Source organism: Pogonomyrmex barbatus, unplaced genomic scaffold, assembly GCF_055798465.1.
Source record: "Pogonomyrmex barbatus isolate J1 unplaced genomic scaffold, ASM5579846v1 scaffold1, whole genome shotgun sequence".
In the NCBI taxonomy this organism is placed as follows: Eukaryota; Metazoa; Arthropoda; class Insecta; order Hymenoptera; family Formicidae; genus Pogonomyrmex; species Pogonomyrmex barbatus.
The window spans coordinates 19,266,004-19,288,212 of record NW_028297098.1 but is presented as its reverse complement, the minus strand read 5'-3'; the positions used below and the strand labels follow the sequence as shown (position 1 = coordinate 19,288,212).

At 35.9% G+C, this 22,209-nt stretch overlaps 2 protein-coding genes across 4 annotated transcripts; both read right to left on the bottom strand.

The window, feature by feature from the left end:
• Positions 1 to 3,485: 3,485 nt before the first annotated feature.
• On the bottom strand, positions 3,486 to 17,214 carry LOC105425230 (uncharacterized). Its single transcript, XM_011635910.3, has 5 exons — positions 16,678 to 17,214; positions 10,622 to 10,782; positions 9,898 to 10,061; positions 7,531 to 7,699; positions 3,486 to 6,435 (listed from the first exon to the last, which is right to left on the bottom strand). Exons 1-5 carry the CDS (start codon positions 16,687 to 16,689, stop codon positions 6,243 to 6,245), a joined length of 699 nt encoding a protein of 232 aa, XP_011634212.2. The 5' UTR covers positions 16,690 to 17,214; the 3' UTR covers positions 3,486 to 6,242.
• Positions 17,215 to 18,236: 1,022 nt separating this feature from the next.
• On the bottom strand, positions 18,237 to 22,033 carry Nopp140 (nucleolar and coiled-body phosphoprotein 1). Of its 3 annotated transcripts, XM_089072521.1 has the most exons (5): positions 21,813 to 22,033; positions 19,719 to 21,350; positions 19,428 to 19,514; positions 18,699 to 19,217; positions 18,416 to 18,554 (listed from the first exon to the last, which is right to left on the bottom strand). In XM_089072521.1, exons 1-4 carry the CDS (start codon positions 21,915 to 21,917, stop codon positions 18,726 to 18,728), a joined length of 2,316 nt encoding a protein of 771 aa, XP_088928647.1. In that variant the 5' UTR covers positions 21,918 to 22,033; the 3' UTR covers positions 18,416 to 18,554; positions 18,699 to 18,725. The 3 variants fall into 3 exon arrangements, with proteins under 3 accessions (XP_011634216.2, XP_088928647.1, XP_011634214.2); XM_011635914.3 differs by lacking the exon at positions 18,699 to 19,217 and having other exon boundaries at positions 18,237 to 18,554; positions 21,813 to 22,032; XM_011635912.3 differs by lacking the exon at positions 19,428 to 19,514 and having other exon boundaries at positions 21,813 to 22,032.
• Between the last annotated feature and the right edge of the window lie 176 nt (positions 22,034 to 22,209).

The following is a 22,209-nucleotide window of genomic DNA, read 5'->3' as shown; positions in this document are numbered from 1 at the left end:
GGCAGGTGATGTTACGTATCGCTCCGCATCTTCACATTTTCTTTTTGAAACGAAGTCGCGATGAATTCTAAATGATGTTCAGAACATCTTACGATGCATGTTATAATAAACGTTGATAGTTCGCGCAGTTTAATAAGTTTGTCGGATTTATACATATATATAAAAAAAATGACTTATTTTATTTGAATATTCCGGCCGACGGAACTGACTCGTATTCACTGATCAACGCTTATCTTTTGAAGCATAGTAATAATTTATTTTTATAAACGATATTACGATGTAACGACGGATATTGCCTTAACGAAAGGCCTGCGTATTCTGAAGAGCTTTCTTTAATGATCTAATTCAAGTATCTTCAATACAAATTCTCCTGGAATGGTATTTCTCTACTTTGAAATTCTCACCGATTTAAATGCAATTTGCATTTTATAATATGTATATTGGTTTATTGTATCAATCGTTTATTATAACAAATAAAATATATAAGATATATCAATATATGTATCACAAGTAAATTGTAACGAGTCTATTAAGAATGTGTTCGTTTTGGACGCTCATGCACCATAAGCATCATTTTATTTTTATTATTCATATATGTATTATTCATATACATGTTAAAGAAAAATAAAACAATGCTTCCAGCGCACAAGCGTTCAAATAAATGCACTCTAAATGAAAGAGCAAATGACAGTAGAAATTTAGAAAGTAAAATATAACGATTATATTATTTAATGTTTCATTATCGAAAGATGTTATAACGCTTCGTGAAAATTAAATTTGATTTGTAATATGTGTTGAATTTCGTCTAGCCAACTATTGTTGTTTAGTTAAGAGTTTACGTGCCGCGGCTGGTACGTCACGTGTTTACGAGCGCTAGCAATGTTTCACCGGCATTCGTAGGGGTAGGTCGCGGTACGCATCGTTCCGTATTTCTTCGTATTTCTTCAATGCTAAATGATACCAAATCGTGTTACATTTTATGAATATAAATGCTTTTTAAGCGTCATATGCTTACGAATCATTAATTACGCGCGTAAATTACGAGTCATTAATTACGCGCTTAAAAAGCATTTATATTCATAAAATGTAACACGATTTGGTATCATTTAGCATTGAAGAAATACGAAGAAATACGGAACGATGCGTACCGCGACCTACCCCTACGAATGCCGGTGAAACATTGCTAGCGCTCGTAAACACGTGACGTACCAGCCGCGGCACGTAACTCTTAACTAAAACAACAATAGTTGGCTAGACGAAATTCAACACATATTACAAATCAAATTTAATTTTCACGAAGCGTTATAACATCTTTCGATAATGAAACATTAAATAATATATAAATATATAAATAATATATAAATTTAATTACATTAAATAATATATAAATATATATATATATATATATATTTATTTATTTATTTATTTAGTGATTTATTCTTTTGAAATTCATGAATTTTTATAAATGATAATCCCTCCAATGGGTACGGCCTTGACGTGGCAGAGGGGCTCAGTATTTCGAGGGATTCCTTTGGGTTCCCCAATGGAATCCCAAAGACGAAGAAGCTAACAGTACCCATTGCACCGTTATTAGTAACATTAATATTAACATTAGGTAATATTATTGTTATTAATAATGTACTAACACAGCATAGTCACGAGTCGTTCAATGACTCTTATGTGGCAAGTTAATCGGTCGAATTTTTAATCGACCATTATTTTTCCGCCGCCAATTTTCAAGTGAATGAACGAACTGCAACCAGTTCGTCGCGCCGCATGTCTGTTTCAGGAGTGCCGTACAAATGACCGGACTAAAAGACTTTTATTTAAAATTAGTCCGCGCGCGATTATAATAATTCGCGAGTGTTTTACGCGAGTGTCCTGTGCTGCGAGGACATCCGACGACCCGACATCTTGAGAGGAGGAGGAGGCCTAGGAGAGGCATCGAGCGCCGGCGGAGCAACCGTGCGGTAAATATACATTTTCTTTCTCAACATAAAATTAATCAGTTTCACATTTATTTGGATTAAAATAAATAAATTTCGATAATTTAAAATTTATAGTTTTTTTCGGGAAAGAAAAACAGTTTAAAATATGACGCCTTTATTTTTAAAGATTTTTATTGAAAATTATTTTATTATTTTAATGAATATTTAATTGAAAAACAAATATGTAGATTCAATATACGTAAAAGCTATTTTGTAACATATCTATCATTTAAAGCGCTGTTATAATTTGAATGTTCTGTCTCTGTGTTACAGAATCATCGTAGCTACGTGGCAGATTCACTCCGCTGTTGCGCATCGAATCGGTAAGTGACACAATTTTTTTAATGGGGTTACAAATCTGTGAAACTTGTCTTAGATTATTTTTATATATTTATATTTATCGAAAAGTATTGCAGTTGAATCTTCACAGATTCGTTGCCCTAAAATGGATAGACATAAAACAGTTTATAGATAATTATACAAGAAAAGTCACATGCTCATGACATATTTCATTTGACAGTTTTGATAATTTTATATATATATATATATATATATATATGCAAAATGGAACTCGGGATGCTAGTGTATGGAGGGATTTCAACGGCCTTTAATATTTATATTATTAAAATTTAAATATTATTATAATATTTATTGCTATTTAAAGAAACCATAAAAAGACAAAAAAACATTTAATATTTCTTACGCACCATTTCATCGAATGTATTTGCTATTGCATCTGTTTTGCGTTCACAAATTTATATTTATAAATTTATATTTCGTAAGCGCGATTTTATTTGCATATAGAGAAAAGTATTAAAATTTCTCATTAGTCTACGTATGCAACTCTTTCGATACCGTTACATACTAAAAATAGAGAATGTTAGAATATGAGCTAGAGTGAACGTCTTTTTGTTTGCCGTGGCACCAGGAATCTCGATCTTCTTGATTGGATTTTTTTTATCTACCGTAAATCTTGCATGACGGTCATCATGTGTTATGTAGTACCTACCAATTATTGCGTAAGACAAGGGAATCTATGACAGGGAATGTGTAATAATCAAGAGTATTAAGAGGGAAAAAATATGTTCAGATATGATTTAGTGTAAAACAATAAGTTACACAATGACCAATGATGTTACTTAGAATATTTTTGAGTTCGCACCAGTATTTTTGAGTTCGCACCAGTATTTTTTATAGTGAAATTTTTCGATCGATTTTTAGAATGAATATTTTTTAAAATAGAAAATGAAGGAAGAAACTTTGATGCCTGTAATCTTTGAATTACTTGAACTTTGTATGATTTGAGTTAAACAAAAATTAAATTCTCATTGTCCAATCAATTTTATTCTGTGACATATATGCGTAAATTTAAAAGCAGACCGAATAATAATTCGGACCGAATATCAATTACCATGGAATAAAAATTAATCAAGCAACGTGTAATAATTAAAAATATAGATTATGGAAGGGAAGGGAAAAATATTTGTACACACGAAATATACAATATGTAATAATCTAATAATAAATTATAAATACATGAATGCATATTACAACTATAAATACAAACGGTGACATAAAAATACGGAAATGTCCATTTATATCGCGCGCATACAGTTTTGTCTACATTCAAAATTGTCATTTTTCTCTTTTCAAACCGGGCGATCGTCGATATTTAGCTCAAGACAGTTTATGATCGCGTTTTACGACATAATTATAAATTAATGTGTTACGTCACTCCTGCATAATCCATCGTAGAAATGCTACTTCTGAATTTAAGTTGTACTCGATCAGGTTCCGTGTGTAAAGTCAGATCGCTTGTGTGAAACGCCCACAGCCCCGTTCGCTATCTCTGACTTTCGGCTGCTGCGCGCATCTCGTCATCTACGACGAGATGATGAGCGGGCAGGCGAGAAGCGAGAGATGCCCAGGTGAGGGAGGGGGACCCGTAAACCGATGGGGTAACGGTACATTACGGGACTCTCATCGGAATTCACGCTACGTTCTATTCTCGACATACGTACGTACATATGTACATCCGTCACGATGCAAGTTTTGTTACGAGGTCCGGTTTCTTCGAGGAGCCAGTGCAAATGGGGCAATAGCGTCTTTCGCATCGGGGGAGATTCGCATGTAACACAAGCGAGACAGGAAGTAGTACGCTGATCTTGACCCTTTCTCTCTCTGTCTCTCTCTCTCTCTCTCTCTCTCTCTCTCTCTCTCTCTCTCTCTCTCTCTCTCTCTCTCTGTCTCTATCTCTCTCTTTGGGTCAGCAGGCTGAAGTCATGATGACATACTCCCAGTAAATGGAGAACACTTACTGCTGGTGTTACTATAATTGCTACCGGGAAACGTGACTAAGAAAAAAAAAAGAAAAAGACCACTGTAAAGATTGCAAGATATGGCAAACTTGTAGACGTCCTTTAAACATGTTTAATAGGCAGTTATGGTATAATGAATATTCTTGAATTTTACTTATGTTAGGAATAATTTAATGAAGAATGAGTAATTTAATTAAAATCATTAAAATATCGTTGAAAAAATTTCGTAAAAATAATAGAAATTTGTAATATAAATAATAGAATATTATTTTTTCTAATTAATCGTAATTACATAAATATTTAAAAAATTTGGAAATGTAATATTTTAAAAATGTTAATTCAATATAAAATTGAACAAGTAACAAGTTCTCTGAATTAAATTATCGCCAAGGAAATACAATCTCAATGCCGTCTTTTCCGCGTCTAAACGTATAATGAATTTGAATTTTGTCGTAAATCGTCCTCGAACGACACAGAAATCCTGGCCGACAGGACGAATCTAAAAGTATATGATACGTCGTAAAGATAAATTACATAGCGACGAGCGCCCGTTCGTAAGGTGACAGAGCCAGCGATCCTCGACCGATCGCAAAACACATTGATTTTATTGCGATCTAATAACGCGCGCGTGTTGGATCGGCTTCCACCGCGCGTGATATAACTTTACGACATAGCGTTTAAGGGAGCCAGTCGGTCCGTGGACTACGTTCCTCCTTGTCGGTGGACATCCAGGCTCACCTGAAACGCCATTTGCACCTGCTCGAAACCGGCTCGGGGAGGCAGCGAGTCTAGTGAACTCGATCGAATTCCGAGACCGGATTCTGCGAAACGGCGCAGCCGTCCACTGCTCCGATTTGCTTTTTCATTTACCGGCCGGAATATGTGTCCTCCCGAGGCTTTTGGCACGAGAAAGAGAGGAGGATGAAACCAGAAGGAGGACGTCCGGATCGTCCTTACACTCCGGCTACCCGTGAGCAGATTTCGATTAGAAACACGTTTTATATTACGGCTCGAGTGTGAACTAAATGAGCAGACTGATTTGACTCATCCGCCGAGTATCAGCCCAGAAGTCATTCAGATGTCTTAAAAAGAGATGATATGTAAATTCGTTGAGAGAGATATTTGTCGTCGACGAAATTAACATTCCGACAGTCTTATCTTTCGTAGTCCGCGATTAAATGACAGATTCTTGTCATCGTAATAGTTTGTCATCCAAGTGAATTGACCGAATGTCGCAAATGAAAGACAACACAAGAGGCTATGATTTACGACAAAGGGTAATTCATTCGTTAGAAATATTTCTTTCGCGAAATGCACTTTGTTTTATAGCTATCAATCTATCATCAGCCAATTTCCGTTTTACAATATCTGATTCTGATTGCGCAAAGCATCTCATCTCAATTTTGGAGTCCCATACACATATTCAAAAATTTTCAAGATTGAAAAAAGTTTTAGTGAAAAAAAAAATTAAAAATTAATTTATAGAAAAAATTATAATTATAATTAAAAAATAATAAGCTAATAAGCAAAAATAAGTAACAAATTAAAAACAATTATAAACATTTTACATTGTAAAATTCAATTACAGCTGATAATAGATTAAAGTAAAGAGACAAATGTGGATAACGAAAATGTGGAGTTCTGTAAAGTAAAAAATATAATATCTTTTCTTTAAAAAAAAAAAAAAGATAAAAGACAGATTTAGCGATGGAATACATTTTGTGAATCCACATACTCTTTTGCCAGAAAGATTTCTTTCAAAAAATAGCGCATCTCGCATCTTTTACGTCGCATCTATGAGATTGTCGAGCCATCCGGGGACTTTAATGCCCGAAATCGCTCTACATTATGGCGTCCTGATAGAACGCGGTGATTAGAATGAGTCTCGTCGTTCCGACAGAGAATAATCAAAGATGTTTGCGAACTTGGCGAACGATTAGAAGTTTGGGACGGACGGCGGCGTATCGGTGGACGAGCTCGCCGAATTTCTCGGCTTACAGACGCAACCGCTCTCCACCAGCACGTAATCCTGACCGGTCAAGGTCACTGGTCCGAGGGGAATCACCAGAAACAGGTACGGTACGTAGGTCTGCGTGCACTCGCCGTGAACCACGTCGCATTCCTTCGATCTGAAACAACCGACCGATGAGAGAGATTCTGTTGGGTTCGTTCACCGGACGAGAAGCTGTTTACAGATTGCGTTTGCGCCAGCGATTCCGTAGCGCTCGAATACATAAGCATTGCTGACATAACTTCGAGTAGAAGTGCGTTCACGAAGCATGACGTACACAAGTAAAGATTGCTCGTGTACGCTGCGACATTGTCGCAGCTGTCGTTGTGACGCGTACTCTATGCGTAACAGTTAAACAAATAAAAAGGAAATTCTATAAACATTTTTTTTCACTTTAATGCATTATCTTTCATTGCACCTTATATTTCTCAAATATATTTTGATGTTCGTTAATAAAAATATGTGTATATTTCTTTAGTGTATATTTACACTGAAAGAATATGATTTCTCCCGAGAGAACTTTAGTCGCACTATTCAACGCACGTATGTCATTGGCTCGTTAGCAATACTTTATGTTAATAGAACTGTGTTTGAATTATTTGGGAAGGAATTTCGCATAAAAAAGTAGGTGCATGTTGATCACGAACACACAGTTATAAACCAGTTCGTCCTACTGTGCCACATTCGAATTAATTCAGCGGGCAGGCGGCCCAGGTGAATTTCAATCTGGTCCGATGTCCCGCTGCTCTTATAAATTACTGTTCAAAAATTCGCTGATTATATCACGTTGATAAATATTGACCACACACAAATTCCATTTACATAAATTAAGTGCGGAAAGGGTATTATATATCTCTATTATATATATCTCTCTCTCAACAAAGCGTGTAGAATGCTCCAAAATCATCAAACATTTTAGATACAGATCAATTCGGAATTAATTTTTGCTTTAAGCGTAAGCCTGAGGATACATATTGGAAATAAAAAACTTTGCGCAGCGACTTCTCTAAAAGTAAAAAAATAAGTTATTAAAAAAAATTCTTTTTCAGTCAATTTTAGACTGAAAAACAAACTTGAAATAAACATTAGCATAAACTTTATTTGAGAGCCTGCTTCTTGCTAAGAAGTTGGCTGTAAAAAATTAAGAAGCCGTGGAAATGCAAAAGTTAATGTCCTCCGAGAAATCTCCGAGAATCTCAATCGCGATACTCACTCGCAAACTTCGAAGACGACCTGCTGCAGGAGATCGGGGAACTTCTGGACGATCGTTACTGGTTGTCCGCTAGTGAGGCTGATGCCGTACATAGGAGCCGTGGTATTGTACCTTGTTTTGCAGAGCCTGGCGGGCGAGCCGCAACTTTCCTTCGCGGAAAACGCACGGCCTGAAAACCCAGTGACGATCATTTCGTGGTAATATAATTTTTTCTCATTGTGATGCACAACTGTAGCGTAATACACATTATAATCTTGACGCAGACTATCGTACTCTCCAGACTATCTACATGAATATCTATACTTAATATAAAACGTTATTGCGGTTTATTGACAACACCAGAACGTTATAATACGGTATAGTGTAAGATAGTCCCGTAAGAGTTACGGGATTCACATACGGACCACTATTGGAATTATAAAAATTAAAAAAATAGCATATTTATAGATATATAGTTCTTTAAACATAGCAATTAAATTCATATTCGAAACGCGTGAAAAGTTTCATTGTTTAGTTTCCTGTCGTTAAATTAGTAGGTTTGTTCTTTCTAGCTGAACTTTTTGCCTTATTCATCTTTTCTTCTTTTCTTCTTCAATGGGAAGAGAAAAAGAGGAAAGATGCATCATGAAGATATAAGAAGTTCAGCTAAAAAAAAAAACGGACTTAAGATTAAAAATAAAATTACAAAATTGAAAATTTCTTTCTCCTAAATAAGGTAATTCTTTCTCTCTTGTAAATTTTTACAAATGGTCGGGAACACATTTTTTTTATCAATGTTTTTATTTTAAAATTTGAAATAATTTGACTAACAATAACCTCATTTGCCTTTTTATATTAATAATAATATAAAATAAGTTTTTTATATTCGCAAACTCTCGATTTGAACATATTTGACCATCAAGTGATTAATTTTTCTTTAGAAATCTATTGAAAGCAGAGTAGAGAGATTAGTGAGAACTGGCGTTAAGTCGAGAGATTCGCTCTCGGAATCAGCGGCCTTCGTCGAGCATTTCGAGACGAGCGTACATGCTCAAAACGACGAGTGGGTCGCCGGCGGGTCCCGTTATAAGCACAAGGAGCGATAACTGTATTGGCTGGATAACACGGTATCTTATTGCTGGCCCATCGGTGCGCCACCGACCGATTATTATCGGGAAGATCGGGTACCACGACGCGACGCGACCCTCCAATTGGAAAACTCGCGCGGACTCATCTCGTCGGCCGCGCGATTTTCGCAGAAACCCCGACGGCCGGCTGAGAATTATGAAGCGGTTAGAAGCGGGTTTTCGTGTCAGGACAGCCGCATAACTGAAGGCTACAGGGCAGCGAGCGAGCCACGATCGTAAACGGCTTGTGCACGCCAGTTGGTATCCACCTCGCGACCGGCCGTTCCAATTTTCGTGGGGGCCTATTCGCGGGGCTTCAAGCGCCGTTCACAGCCGTGCGCGCCGCGAAGTTTTTTTTCGAGGTCTTCGGCTGCGTGGGAACAGGGTCGTTTTATGCGAATACTGAAGCAAGAACGCTCGCGCTTCTCGGATAATTCGCGTTCGTTTGCCGTGAGTATGGTTTCGCATTCGATCGAACAGGCGCCTTCTCGCGAACGATTCTTCGGAGTTGGAACAAGCGATAAAACGAAAATTTTTCTTCCTATTATTTTTTTACCGTTTCTCGATATTTTTGCTCGTCGAAATATCGCCGGTAACAACCGGTACTTTGGCGTTTTGTTTTTGTGGATATTTATCTAATTACATGCTCTCAATTTATTCGATCGAGATAGGAGAGGTTTATTTATTTGCACACACGTTCAGAAATTAAGAGAAGCAAAAGTGGTTATTGATTTTATTATTTTTAGACTTCCGTTCATATATTTCACACATGTAGGATTCGTAAGATCAAAACACATTTGTTTTTGTGTATAGTGATTTAATTCTCAATTTATTCAATCTATTCAATCAAGATAGGAGAGATTTATTCATATATAGAGATTTATTCATATATATCAAATTGAGAAACATAAAGTGGCTATTGATTTTATCACTTCCTAGCTTTTTCGTTCATGCACTTCGCGCAGCGTGGAAAACTGAAATAATTTTCAACACGAAAAGAAAATAAATACGTTATGTATGCAAATGCAAAACCGGTTAACAGGAAATTAACACGGTTGCAAATAATTTCCATTAAATCGTAATATAATTATCTGCTTCAGCGCGTTTAGATAACAGGGTGAAAAATAGCGACCCAGCAAGTGGAGAACCGAGATGAAACGATTCTAGGATATAGATCTCTCTGTCTGTTGCGCACGGTTTGGAAGTGAAAGATAATTGTTGCGCGATACAGGAGCGTCGTTGCGTTTAAACGCGGACTTACCGTTCCGAGAGCTTCCGGCAATAGAGTACTCCCCGTGGGCCGCTTTGTAGTTGTGCAAAAGCGCCTGCCTCGTCAGTTCAGGATCAATCGTCCGTGGCTGATGCGATCGCGCGGTTCGACTACTGCCCGCCCAGAGATTCTTAAAGCTCCTCGATATCGCAGCGCTGCAAGAACGGTACATATTACATCCGTTGCACTTTGCCTAGCCATTATTAAGATCTTTTCCTCTTACGTGCTGTCGATCGATGGAATAAAATTTAATTTTCAAAACATAGCTCAACAGTGTTCGACAGTCGTCGTGTATCGATTCATCTTGAAGATATTCTCGATTAAAAGGACAAATTAAAATTAAAAACCACAAATGAAAATTTAATTGTAAATTTAAGCATACTTAATATATACTTGATATTTCATCAAAAAATAATAATTTTATAACAGAAGTATTTTAATCATGATCGTTTGTGTGAGATTAAAAATTTTGATTCGGCATTTAGATTTAGATTTTGTAGACTTTAAATAAATTTATTCGTCGAATGAAATGTTTTTAATGTTTTATTTTGAATCTCGACAAAGAAATAGAGAGTAGATGCTGATTTTCAAAATTGCATTCAATCTAAAAAATATTTTAAAAGAAGTTTTAATCTTCTAGATATGTATTAAATGTCATTTAGTTTTTTAAATATTGGATTTATCTTAATTATATAAAAGGTTTTCTATTACTTACGAAGGATACTGCATGTTATTCGGTCCTATACAGTCATCCGAATCGGTGAGTGCATCACCCCATACATATTTTAAACGTAGGCCGTTACCCTCACAGTTTTTGGCAGCGTGTGCATATGTAAATGCCGTAATAATAAGTATCAGACCGAGATACCTGGACATCTGAAATAAAAGAGAGACTACTGATATCTCGGAAATGAAATGACACAAGAAAGCTTCATCTTAACTTCTGAAATCACGTTTTATAGAAGTGGACGTTCGTCTAGAAATTATAAATCATCGTTGAGTAACCACATACAGCATCTAAATTGATAGTTTATCATAGACATACCCTACGATATGCTATCCTAGATATTACGTGTAGATATTCTAGCGTCATTTGCAGCAAAAGATCGTCAACGTAACGTAACGTCGCATTAGATAAAGTGATAGTCGCGGAGAGAGGTGCTTCGCCGCGAGCGAAATCTTGCGGCGAGGCTATTATTTTCTTGTTAATAACGATTGATACCCGCTGGCGATGAACTCACGCTGCGTCAGCATGCGTAGGCTGGATAAGAACGCGGAGCGCGCGAGCGACGAAAGAACGCGTGAGCGAGCGAGCGAGCGAGCGAGCGGTCTTGGAACCCGAGTTCGCAAGAGGTCAAGAGCAAGAGTAAATGACACACGCGCGCAGGTGTGAGCGCACACTTCACGGCCCGAGAGAAAATTCCGCAACGGCTTCCTGAATCGAAGCCGTTGTGCCGAGCGAGTCGTTACTTTTCAAGTATTGAAGCGAATGCTTTTTAACAAAATGATAAGATTTTATTAAACAAAAAGAAATGCGGATATTTTATTTTATTTAGATATGACTGCAAGAATTTTTTTTCTCTTTCTGTTGTATCTTATTTATTAATTCACCTTTCCTCAATGCCATTCAAAAGTGATTGATTGCAAGTTTGATAAAGATATCTTATTACTCTTATTATTTCTTTACGATTTATCATATTCTATATATACTTTGCGTTCTCCAAAAGATTGCAGTTTTACCGGAAAGTGAATATATTTGATTCTCATTTGCCGTCGATCATATTTTCTCCCGGTTATTGCGATATATCGTTTCTAATTAATCCTTTTACGGTGCGAGCACCGTACATACGAGTAATTTGATGTAACGGATAATCGTCGGTTCGCCGGGAAATCACCGGTTCTCGTGAGGCTCGCTATCATTTCGCTCTCGGAATCCGCGTCGAAAGGATTTCCGTTTCGCGGGTGAAGTTCACCGTGGAGGAAAAAAGAATCACGTCGACCAGAATTTTTTTTTTTTTTTTTTCCTTTTCGCGACGCCTCGTATGGTACGACGCGACAGAGAGAGAAAGAGAATGAAAGATAAAAAGAGAGAAAGAGAGAGTGAGAACGACGAGACGTGAGCGTGAATTAGGATTAGCGATCGTATAATCGATGCGTGACTCCCTATATGCAGTTCGAGGTTTGTAGGTTGCTCATGTAAAATCCGTTACGCGTGCTTATGCGCTGGTACGAACGAGTGAAAGCGATCGCGCGTTCGGAAAGAAGCTCGTCGATTGCGCGCACGACGTTGCATTTTGATTGCAATTTTCGCATATACCGGCGCCCGCGTTACCACGCGGAATAATAAGCGCGATTGCCTTCCTATGTTGATTCGAGTCTTCGTCGGGATTCAATTAACGCTCTGGCACGGTTAAGAGGACCAGTTTCACAGATCGGCTTCTTACGAAAAGAAATCAAATATTTAAAAATAAAGAAAAAAGAGCTGTTCCGGAGGTTAAGGCATTTTTTTGCAATCGTCATGCAATTAATTTTATCTGTTGGTTTAAGGGTCGCATGAACGACGACATTTATTAATTGTAGAGTGTCGATAATGGAAGTGAAATTTTGAATGTGGGTTGATTAAACGCTAAATATATGAAATCGATGAAAGGCAAAGAAATTAGAACATTTACTTCAATGTGTTCAATGGATTTAGCAACGTCGGATGATATTTTTATACAAATCTCACAATACTTTGCTGAGTAATAATTACTTTGGTTGTAAACTGTTTGGTGACATGGATAGTGCATTCAGTAAAGTGCAAACCGACTATCGCATGAATCGCGAATGTCCAAATCAATTATCATACAGACTTATATTACCAGCCAAAAGTTTGAGACTAATTGAAAATATTGATTATATAAAATATATTACATTAAAATATATTATATAAAATATATTGATTAAATATTATTAAAATAAAATCAAATTTATTAATAATAATTATAATTTAGTTACAATTTAACATATTCTTATTCCTTTACTCATAATATTTTATAAAAATAAATGAAAAATACTAATAAGTACTAGATATTTTTTAGACACTTTTCTCAAAGTAGCCACCTTTTCATTTCATTATTTTTTTAGCTACAAAATTTATTTATTTATAAGGCAGAAGACAAAATATTTAATTTATAATATGAGTTATCATATTTCTAGAAAAAAACATTTTACGATTGCAATTCCGTTTTCTCGAAATGAAACAACGTTATGTTAATTACAATTGTGTTAAATATAATGGAGTAAAGAGTATGAATCGAACTTTTAATTTTTCGGTATTGTTTTATATATGGTTTTTTAAGCTACTCAGCAGCACATATATCATGACATATATATATTGCCTATAAGAGTGAGTTAACGATTGATAAGCAAATAGTCTTTCACATAAAAGTTTTTGAATATTAAATAAAGCTTTCTGATATTAAATAAAGTTTTTTAATATTAATAAATTGTTTCGGGTTGTTATAATTTCAAGCATGACTGGTAAAAATCTCGAGGAAGATTATTGCTGCTTGGAGAACGATCTGACTGACACTTGACGGGCGCTCGAATAACGAGCCACGGTCAACAACGGGAGAGCAAGGAAATCATTAACGGATACCGTCCAAGGTTGGTCGATAGCCGTGACCGTCGAGAGACGTGCGTTCGCGTGTGTACACTCGATATACCTGTTACCTCGACAAATCCTTGATCCCGGCATTGATCTTCTCGATCTCTCCCGTCTACGGTCTAATCGTCATACCTTGTAAACTTCTCGGATTAAGTCCGATTAAAACGATATCGAGAGAAAATTAGAACGAAGATCTCGATGGACCGTTATGCCGTTATGGTTGAGCTATATGTTGAAGAAATGCTTAAGGATATATCGTTAACGCGAAATGAGATAACCACGCGGTTGTATATAATAAATTCGCGCAACGGTCAAGAAATGATTACTCTCTCGTTACGAGCCGAAGTTCTCCCGAGCTTCTGACTGCTCTTTCCGCTCCACCGCACATTCTTGACACTATCCGCCCTATGGAAAGGTAACAACAATCGAGAGCGATCGTCGATGTTTCTTTTTGTGGGCGCGAAAAAGGCGCGATGGTTGCTCGATTAACGTTACGATTAATCAAGATTCTGGCGGCGTTTCTCGTAGCGCGATTCATCTCCCCGACATCGGTCGACACGACGGAAAAAGATCGAGCAGAGAGAGAGAGAGAGAGAGAGAGAGAGAGAGAGAGAGAGAGAGAGAGAGAGAGAGAGAGAGAGCCCACCGATGATCTTCTCGCAATCGGGTCTTCCGTTCCAATACATCCAATACGTCCCGCTGTATAACGTTACTTACTCCACCGTTGCGACCTTGCGGTTAATTAAAAGCGTTCTCACGCTTGCCGGGCGCGCTCTCGGAGCCGCGATGCGAGCCGGTCCTTTTTACGGTCTTTCGCTCCGCCCTGGATTTTCGCACACAGAGAGTCACACGGCGAGATGCGGAGCGCGTACACGATCTGCACATGATTCGAATTTACAATACGGTCGATCGAAATTCCGAGAGAGCGGATGTACAAATCGGTTAGGCTACTAAAGAAGTGTCACATGTCGTAATAAATTGAAGATTGACAAATACGCGCGTGAGATCGTTCCTTCAGCCTTCAAAGTAATAATAGTTTTTGTTGCAATTAGCGACGTTGATTCTCTTAATTAACCGCTAATTGATCGTCTACTTCAAATAATCACCGCGTTAAATCCAAAGAAATGTTTTTGCACGAGATTCCACGCGATTATTAATTTTTTTTATATTATCGCATCTTTATACTTTAAGACAGTTTATTAGAGCGAGAGGGTAATTAAGGAAATACTAACAACTGTCTAAATTACACTCACAAATTTTTTTTTTTAATTGAATAATTAATTGAATAATTCCCAAGTATAAACGTCGTTGACATGGTCAGACACGGTCGTAAAAGGAAGAGGCGCGACGCGCACGTGGGAATCGTCTGAACCTGAAGAGCGATCCCGCGATCGGGATCTCCGCAGGCTCCATGCTGGCGGCGATTTTGGATAGGGACGCTCCGATTATTCCAGGTAGCGATTTCTCACGTTGCCGTCATTCTGTAATCGTCTCGGTCGGTCGTAAGTGTACTGTTACCACTCAAATTATCTTTACGACGTATAGGACAACGACGCAACGTCTGTTCTCTAATAAATATGCTGTTATCACAAAATAGATTAACTTTCTTTTTGCGTGTAATATTATCAATATTATTATTATTATTATTATATTATTATTATTATTATTCAACAAAAATAGATAATTTAATAATTTCTTATGGTTCTTTGTTTATATGTCGTCATAATTAAACTAAATTGATGAATAATCATTGAATGTAGTGAAATATTTTGAGATTAAAACTTGCTTTAACTTTTAAAGTTCTTTGTTACAGTAAACTTGCTATAGCTTTAACAATAAGTCTCCAAACAGAAGAATGCGTGAGAATAATATTTTTATTCACTAGGTTTCATTCATTTATTTTTAAAAATCTTGGTTTTTCTATTATTCATTATTATTGATTCACTAAATATATAATTTATATCCTTGTATTTTTCTTATAAATTTCTGATAATTTAAGTTCTATTTGTTTTGCCTATTTTTCGGTAGAGAGAAAATTGAATAAAAGACAGAGTTGTCAGCAGAATTATTCGAGATTGAAGAAATTCCGCTTTTACGTTTACTTTGAGAAACAGATTCTTTGCGGTCCATACGCCATGCGTCACCGAATCTAACGGTAACGTTGTTTCGTCCAAAACATCATTTCCTCTCCATACAAGTTAAACATTATCGTGTTGTACGTTTACTCTTTGTACTCGATAACGGTATAGGTATTTTGGTGGTTCATTTCATGAATAAATTATAACTGTCACCGCGAGTTTGAAATTTTTTCCCTGCGGATAATGCTGTGACAAACCAATAATTGACAATCACGATCTTTAACAAACATAATTATTTATTGCATTATTTAATAAAATATATATTTTATATAAAAATAAGTTATTTCAGATGCAATGCGCGTTTTTAATATTAATGTCTGATTGACGTAAGCAAATTTTAATTTATTCTACAAAGTTAATCGTAAGATTTGACCTAATCTTACAAGTCAGTATTTATCTAGAGAGGATATTAAGGAGATATAGAAAAAAATGTACGTAAAATAGTTCCATCAAAGATATAATTTTTAATCGGTCTTTGATTCAACTTCGGTCTAATTGCATATTATAAAGCAAAAAGAATTTCAACCATTAGCGGAAAGGTAAAGAGAATCGTAAGAGAATAAAAAGAATCGTAATTTTGCGATTGCATACCTTAAGAAAAACCCACGAGTTGTGGTATAGTTAAACATTGTACCTTAAGTAATAAACGTTCGAAGTATCACCTAGCTTTTTAAGTATTGGTATTTGGTTATAGAATAACTCTCTTCGAAAGAAGCGTTTTAATGCTTTTCTTTCATCTACTTGTTAATCTCAGATCTCTCACTGACGAGGAGTGAATCTCATGATCCGCGAGAGATTCCATTTATGCGATAATTCATCGATCGAAACTTCATTTTGAATTTACACGAATTTACCCTAATCTTTCTTTATTTTTGCAAAATCAATCAAAATCGTCTTTCGATTTTCATCAAGGCAAGCAAAATTTACGACCGCCGATTTTCAAATTATAATATCAAAGAAATGTTTGATTTGTATTTTACTTACCGTGAGGAACATTTGTTTCAACTTGCGTTACAAGTCCTTTCTCGGCCCGTCCGGCGACCTCCACGTTACATTAAAATGGACCAGACTGTCCTCGAGAAAGATCGAGTAAGTAAAAAAAAAATGTATATGGATACCGAAAAAAATAATAGAATTAGGGCACACGATTTTTTCTTTCTCTTCCTTAAACACCGTTCATGTCACTGCACCGGATGTCGAGTGGGGTCGAGCACCTCCGTCCTCGCAGGTGGATGTCCAGAGGTTGACTGTAGAATCGTAAGTAACCGCTCTCTGTGCTTGGGCAGCGAGCCGGGGCGAAAGAGGGGATCTTTCTTTCTCTCTCTTCCTCTTTAGCTGGTGATACTGGCCCCTATTCTACCTCTAAACTTTTTTCCGCCTACTAGTGAAGACGATTTGACGTGAAAGAGGGTAGCCTCTGGCGTGGCTCCCCTTTTCAGGTAGGTCATACAGATAGATAAAGCATCCAAAGTTTTTCTTTATTAGTAATGACTGAAAACTAGTCGGGTTTTTGTCAGATATTCTTAAAAAAAAAAAACGATAATAAATGAGGAATGTATTCTTATTATAAATTATTAATTAAAATTTAAAAAAATATGAACTTTACAATGGTCGAAAAAAATAATTCTATAAACAAATTATTTTTTATAAATTTTTCGAATTTATTGAGTTCATCTGACACTGTTGAATATATTCAAACAAAAGACAAGTTTTAAATCGAATTGTATTAAACTGTTCTTATTGTATATGAAAAGGTAAGTTAAATCGAGTAATAATTATACATTTATAGAAATTACTGAAGTCCCACATTACAGGATATACTTTTTAGTTTGAAATCTTAAATAAATACAAGATATAATCAATTATTAATTGTTTTTAATGAGAAAAGTTGAAAATGATAATGTATAGATTAATCCGAGCAACATTTATATTTTAATTTTAATTATTGTAAAAAAGGAAAACTTATATATTTGTAAAACTTATATATTATTGGGAATTTGTTAAAAAAAAAAATTATATATAATTAAAAATACATATTTTCAGTATTATTAGTTCTCGCAAATTGTTTTCAATAAGATTAATATTATCTACGATAACGGACGTACAAAGTATAAAATATCAGTAACTGTAAAAATATATGTTTTTGTCAAATAAATACTGCTCGGTCAATAACCATTATTTCTCGAATAACAAATTCGGTTAAATATGATACAATATATAAAAATTATAGCATACATAATTATTTATATGCAGACTTCCACAACATAAATACTTAACATGTTTTTGCTGTGTTAATTTGTGTTAAATATTTTTAAATTCTATATTGTTCTAATTATATCCTGTATACTGTGTTTTCATTAATAGTCCTTTTCGAGAAGTTCGCGCCATTTCTTTGTTCCTATTGTATATTTTTTCGGGCAAGCGAGAGAGATACATATTTGGCTATCTACATCCTTTTGCACTCAAAAAAATTCGATTAATGAAACGCAATGTACATGTAAGGCTCATATTTTGTGTCAGCATCGAACCGAAATGTTATAACATTTCATTTGTTTAAAATTCTGGACAACGGTGTTATATATTTTAATACACACTTTTGCAGTACAAGTCAGTATTTATATAACTTAATTATTTCACTGATCTAAATATAATTGTGATAAAGCATTATTAAGTGTTTATATATATATATATATATATAAAATTATTTAATCCTCGAATTTAATGGAATTAACATGTGTATCTATGTATCCGCCACGGTACGAACCACGTTTTTTCTTCTGTTTTTCGTGCCGGAACTTCTTGCCTTTTGTAAATTTCAATATCTCATTAGCACGTTCTCCCCATGATCCTCGAGCACCTTTCTGTTAATTAAGAAAAAAAAAAAAAGATATTATATATCTTTACATTTTTCTTAAAGATTAAAACATTTTACTTTTTTTTAAGTAATTAAGTATTTAAGTATAATTAGTATAATTATTTAAGTATAATTACGATTTATCCCTCACCTTTATATTACAATGATTTATTTAATATTAATCATCAAAAGTAATTTTTTTATTTTGGGGTGGTGCCGAGATATCAAAAGACTTTCTTTTATCAAAACCGCCTCTAAAACTTCCTTTATCGTTATTCTCGTTATTGCCCCATTTTCTTGATCCTTCGTTATTACCGCCCCAAGATTTTCTACCTTCGAAACCACCTCTACTTTCGAAACCACCTCTACCTTCGAAACCACCTCTACCGCCGCGACCCCCTCTACTACCGCGACCTCCACGACCCCCTCTATCACCACCATTACTCCAACGGCCACCTCTATCACCACCGTTGCTCCAACGCCCACCCCTATCACCACCGTTGCTCCAACGCCCACCCCTGTCGCCTCCACCGCGTCCGCCTCTAAAACCACCACGACCACCCTCGTCGCGTCTTCCTTGGAAACCACCCCTACCGCCTCTAAATCCACCCTTGAATCCATCTCGTTCCGAGTCATGTTTTTTAAAACTGTTATCATTTTCATCTTCGTCCTAAAACAAAAGAGGAATAAGTCAATCGCCCATTATGGAAAAATCATATTATAAAATCATTAATGTTTTTTTTTCCTTCTTGCTTTTGTTTTCAAATTTTAAAATCAGAATAAATTGGGTGAATGCACGGAAACAGAGTCTCAAGCAGGGTCGCAAGCTTTTATAAAAAGGGCGAGTGACCTATGCCTCGGACGGTTTCCGAGCATTTACCTTTGCTTCGAAGGAATTGTTAGCCAATTTAGGATCCAATACGATGTCGTCGCTTTTCACACGTTGAAATGTACGAATTTTGTTTGGCTAAAGAAAAATCACAAATAATAAGAAAAAGTTCAATCACATCATTACTCAAAGCTACCAGAGAGGCAAGAGAACATGGATGTGATATGATTAGTATTCTCTTTAATGAATATACTCTACTTTTGTAAATAGATATGACCAAATATATTTTCCGTGCGTTTATCGATGTACGCTGTATTTTATATGTAGAGACAATAAACATACCTTGTTATCTCCGTTGAAACTATTATCAGCTTTCACAAAGTTGCCGTAATTATTTTTTCCAATTTTTGCTGGTGTTCTTTGTTCATTATCATCGTCCACATGTTTCCTTTTTTGTCCTTTAACTGGCATCTGAACATTTGTCTTTTCCTTTGAATCACTAGAGTCTGAATCTGACTCGTTCGAAGATTCTTTCTTAGTAGTTGTTTTTACGGGCATTTTTGCCGATGCAGTAGTTGGCGTTTCATTTTCTGAATCATCGGAATCTTCACTAGAAGATTCTTGCTTCTTCAACGTTTTGCTAATTACCGGTTTTGTTATCGCCTTTGTCGCTGGCTTTTCCTTTTCATCAGATTCTTCATCCGAATCTTCATCAGAACTCGATGAATCTTTCTTCTTTTTAGAAACAACTTTGTTAGCAACATTTTGTTTAGTGGGAACTGATTTTTTGACTGGAGTTTCATCTTCACTACTCTCCTCGCTTGAGGAAGATTTTTGTTTCTTAGCGACGACTGCGGGTGTTGGTTTCTTAGTAGCAGCCGCTACATTTGGTTTTTTAACAGGTTGCTCTTCTTCGCTACTATCTTCACTAGATGACGACTCTTTTTTGTTAATTACCTTTACTGGTACTGATGATTTACTGAGAGTTGGTTTTTTACATGCAGGTTCCTCGTCGTCACTGCTGTCTTCACTCGACGATTCTGACTTTTTAATTTTTGCTGTTGTTGGTTTACTCTGATTTTGTGCTTTTGGAATTACAGTAGCTTTTGATACAACTGGTTTAGATTCATCCTCACTGCTTTCTTCTTCGCTCGAGGAAGATTCTTTCTTCTTAGTGGCAACTATCGAAGTTGATTTTTTGGTAGTAATAGCTGGTTTTTTAACAGATTGCTCTTCCTCGCTACTATCATCGCTCGAGGATTCTTCTTTGACAGTTTGTTTTACCGGTATTGTTGATTTACCAACTGTTGGTTTTTTCGGTGTAGATTCTTCTTCATCACTGCTATCTTCGCTCGACGATGATTCTGGTTTTCTTGGCGCTGGTTTATTTTGTTTTTGTGATAATCCTTTTGGAATTGTTTTTGGTGTAGATGTGTTTACTGGTTGTTTAGCAGTTTGTTTTAGATTTGTTATTTGATTATTAGACTCACCAGATGAATCATCAGAAGATGATTCACTAGAAGATGAATTAGATGGTTGAACTGCTTTTAAAACTGCCATTGCTGTCTTATGAACAGAATCAGATTTTTCTGTATTTTTTGTTTTTGCTTTTGTAGCTTTTGTTTGAACTTTTGATGACTCTTCATCATCAGAACTTTCATCAGAACTCTCTTTTTTTTGTACAGAAGCAACTTTAACATCTGTATTTGCTTTCTTTGTTACTTGGCTTTGCACTTCATCCTCACTGGAAGAATCTTCTGAAGATTCTGCTACCTTTTTAAGGGGTACTGTTTCAATTACAGATCCTTTACCATTGACTTGTGCAACATTTTTTGCTCCTTCCTCTTCACTTTCTGAGCTCGAATCTGAACTGCTTTTCTTGTTCTGTGCAACCACCGTAATTTTTTGAGGAGAATTCTTTTGAAAAAACTTAAATATTTCTTCGATCGATGGACATCCTTTCGATAGAGCAGGCTGAAAAACAAAAACACCAATAAAAAAAATTCATTGTTCATTTTTTATTACGATCAAATTTCTTTATTAATAAGTCGATATGTAGTTTAATTTGTTTTTTTTTTCGTTTTTAGAAGATTTCTGTCTTAAGGAAATATCATTAAAATAATAATAGGAAAAATATAGAATCTTGAATATTAATTTGATTCGAAGTATTAATATGAATTAACTGATGAGAATTCGACCGCGCAACTTTAACTTTGCAGTCGCAAGGCTTGCGAAATTAATTTTTACATATTTTTTATGTATCGAATGTCATGTATTATTCTTAATTATGTATAGTATTTAGGGACTCATGAATGCAAATTATTTTACGTGCATGACGGAATAATCGAGAGAGACCACGTTGGGCGCGTTGAGCCCACGTGGTGTTAACGAACGATACTTCAACGCCGCATGGCGTCGGACGTTCTCGCGACTTACCGCTTTTGTCTTCTTCTGGAAAACGTTTGCCAGCGATACGTCCGTCTTCATCAAGTGGTCATAAACGAGGGCAGATACAAACATCGTATCCATGCTGACTACCATGGTATCAGATTAACACGCCAATCGCAAATGAACGAAATCTACGACCACTTCCTCCCGTTAACTCGCGCCGGCTTTGCGTCTCGTAATGTCCGTGGCGCTATCTTACGACCTATGTTCGCATGATATTTATAGATGGGTTTTCATATTTAGCATAAATGACTGTAGCAATGGTTGCGTTCTCAAAACATGACGATTGTACAATGATTGAGTAAATCCCGGTCTACAATAGGTGATTTAAGCTCTACAATAGGTGATTTAAGCCATAAGAAATTGTACCAATTATAGTCGATTA

Bases quoted from the DNA above. Each gene is read 5' to 3' on its own strand.
- LOC105425230 (XM_011635910.3), bottom strand. The intron at 7,700-9,897 runs GTAAGTCCGCGT...CTGGGTTTTCAG, and splicing joins TGCCGGAAGCTCTCGGAACG to GCCGTGCGTTTTCCGCGAAG. The intron at 6,436-7,530 runs GTGAGTATCGCG...CGGTTGTTTCAG, and splicing joins GTCGTCTTCGAAGTTTGCGA to ATCGAAGGAATGCGACGTGG.
- Nopp140 (XM_089072521.1), bottom strand. From the start codon at position 21,917: ATGGTAGTCAGCATGGATACGATGTTTGTATCTGCCCTCGTTTATGAC. The intron at 21,351-21,812 runs GTAAGTCGCGAG...TTTGTTTTTCAG, and splicing joins TCCAGAAGAAGACAAAAGCG to CCTGCTCTATCGAAAGGATG. The intron at 19,515-19,718 runs GTATGTTTATTG...ATTTTTCTTTAG, and splicing joins GTTTCAACGGAGATAACAAG to CCAAACAAAATTCGTACATT.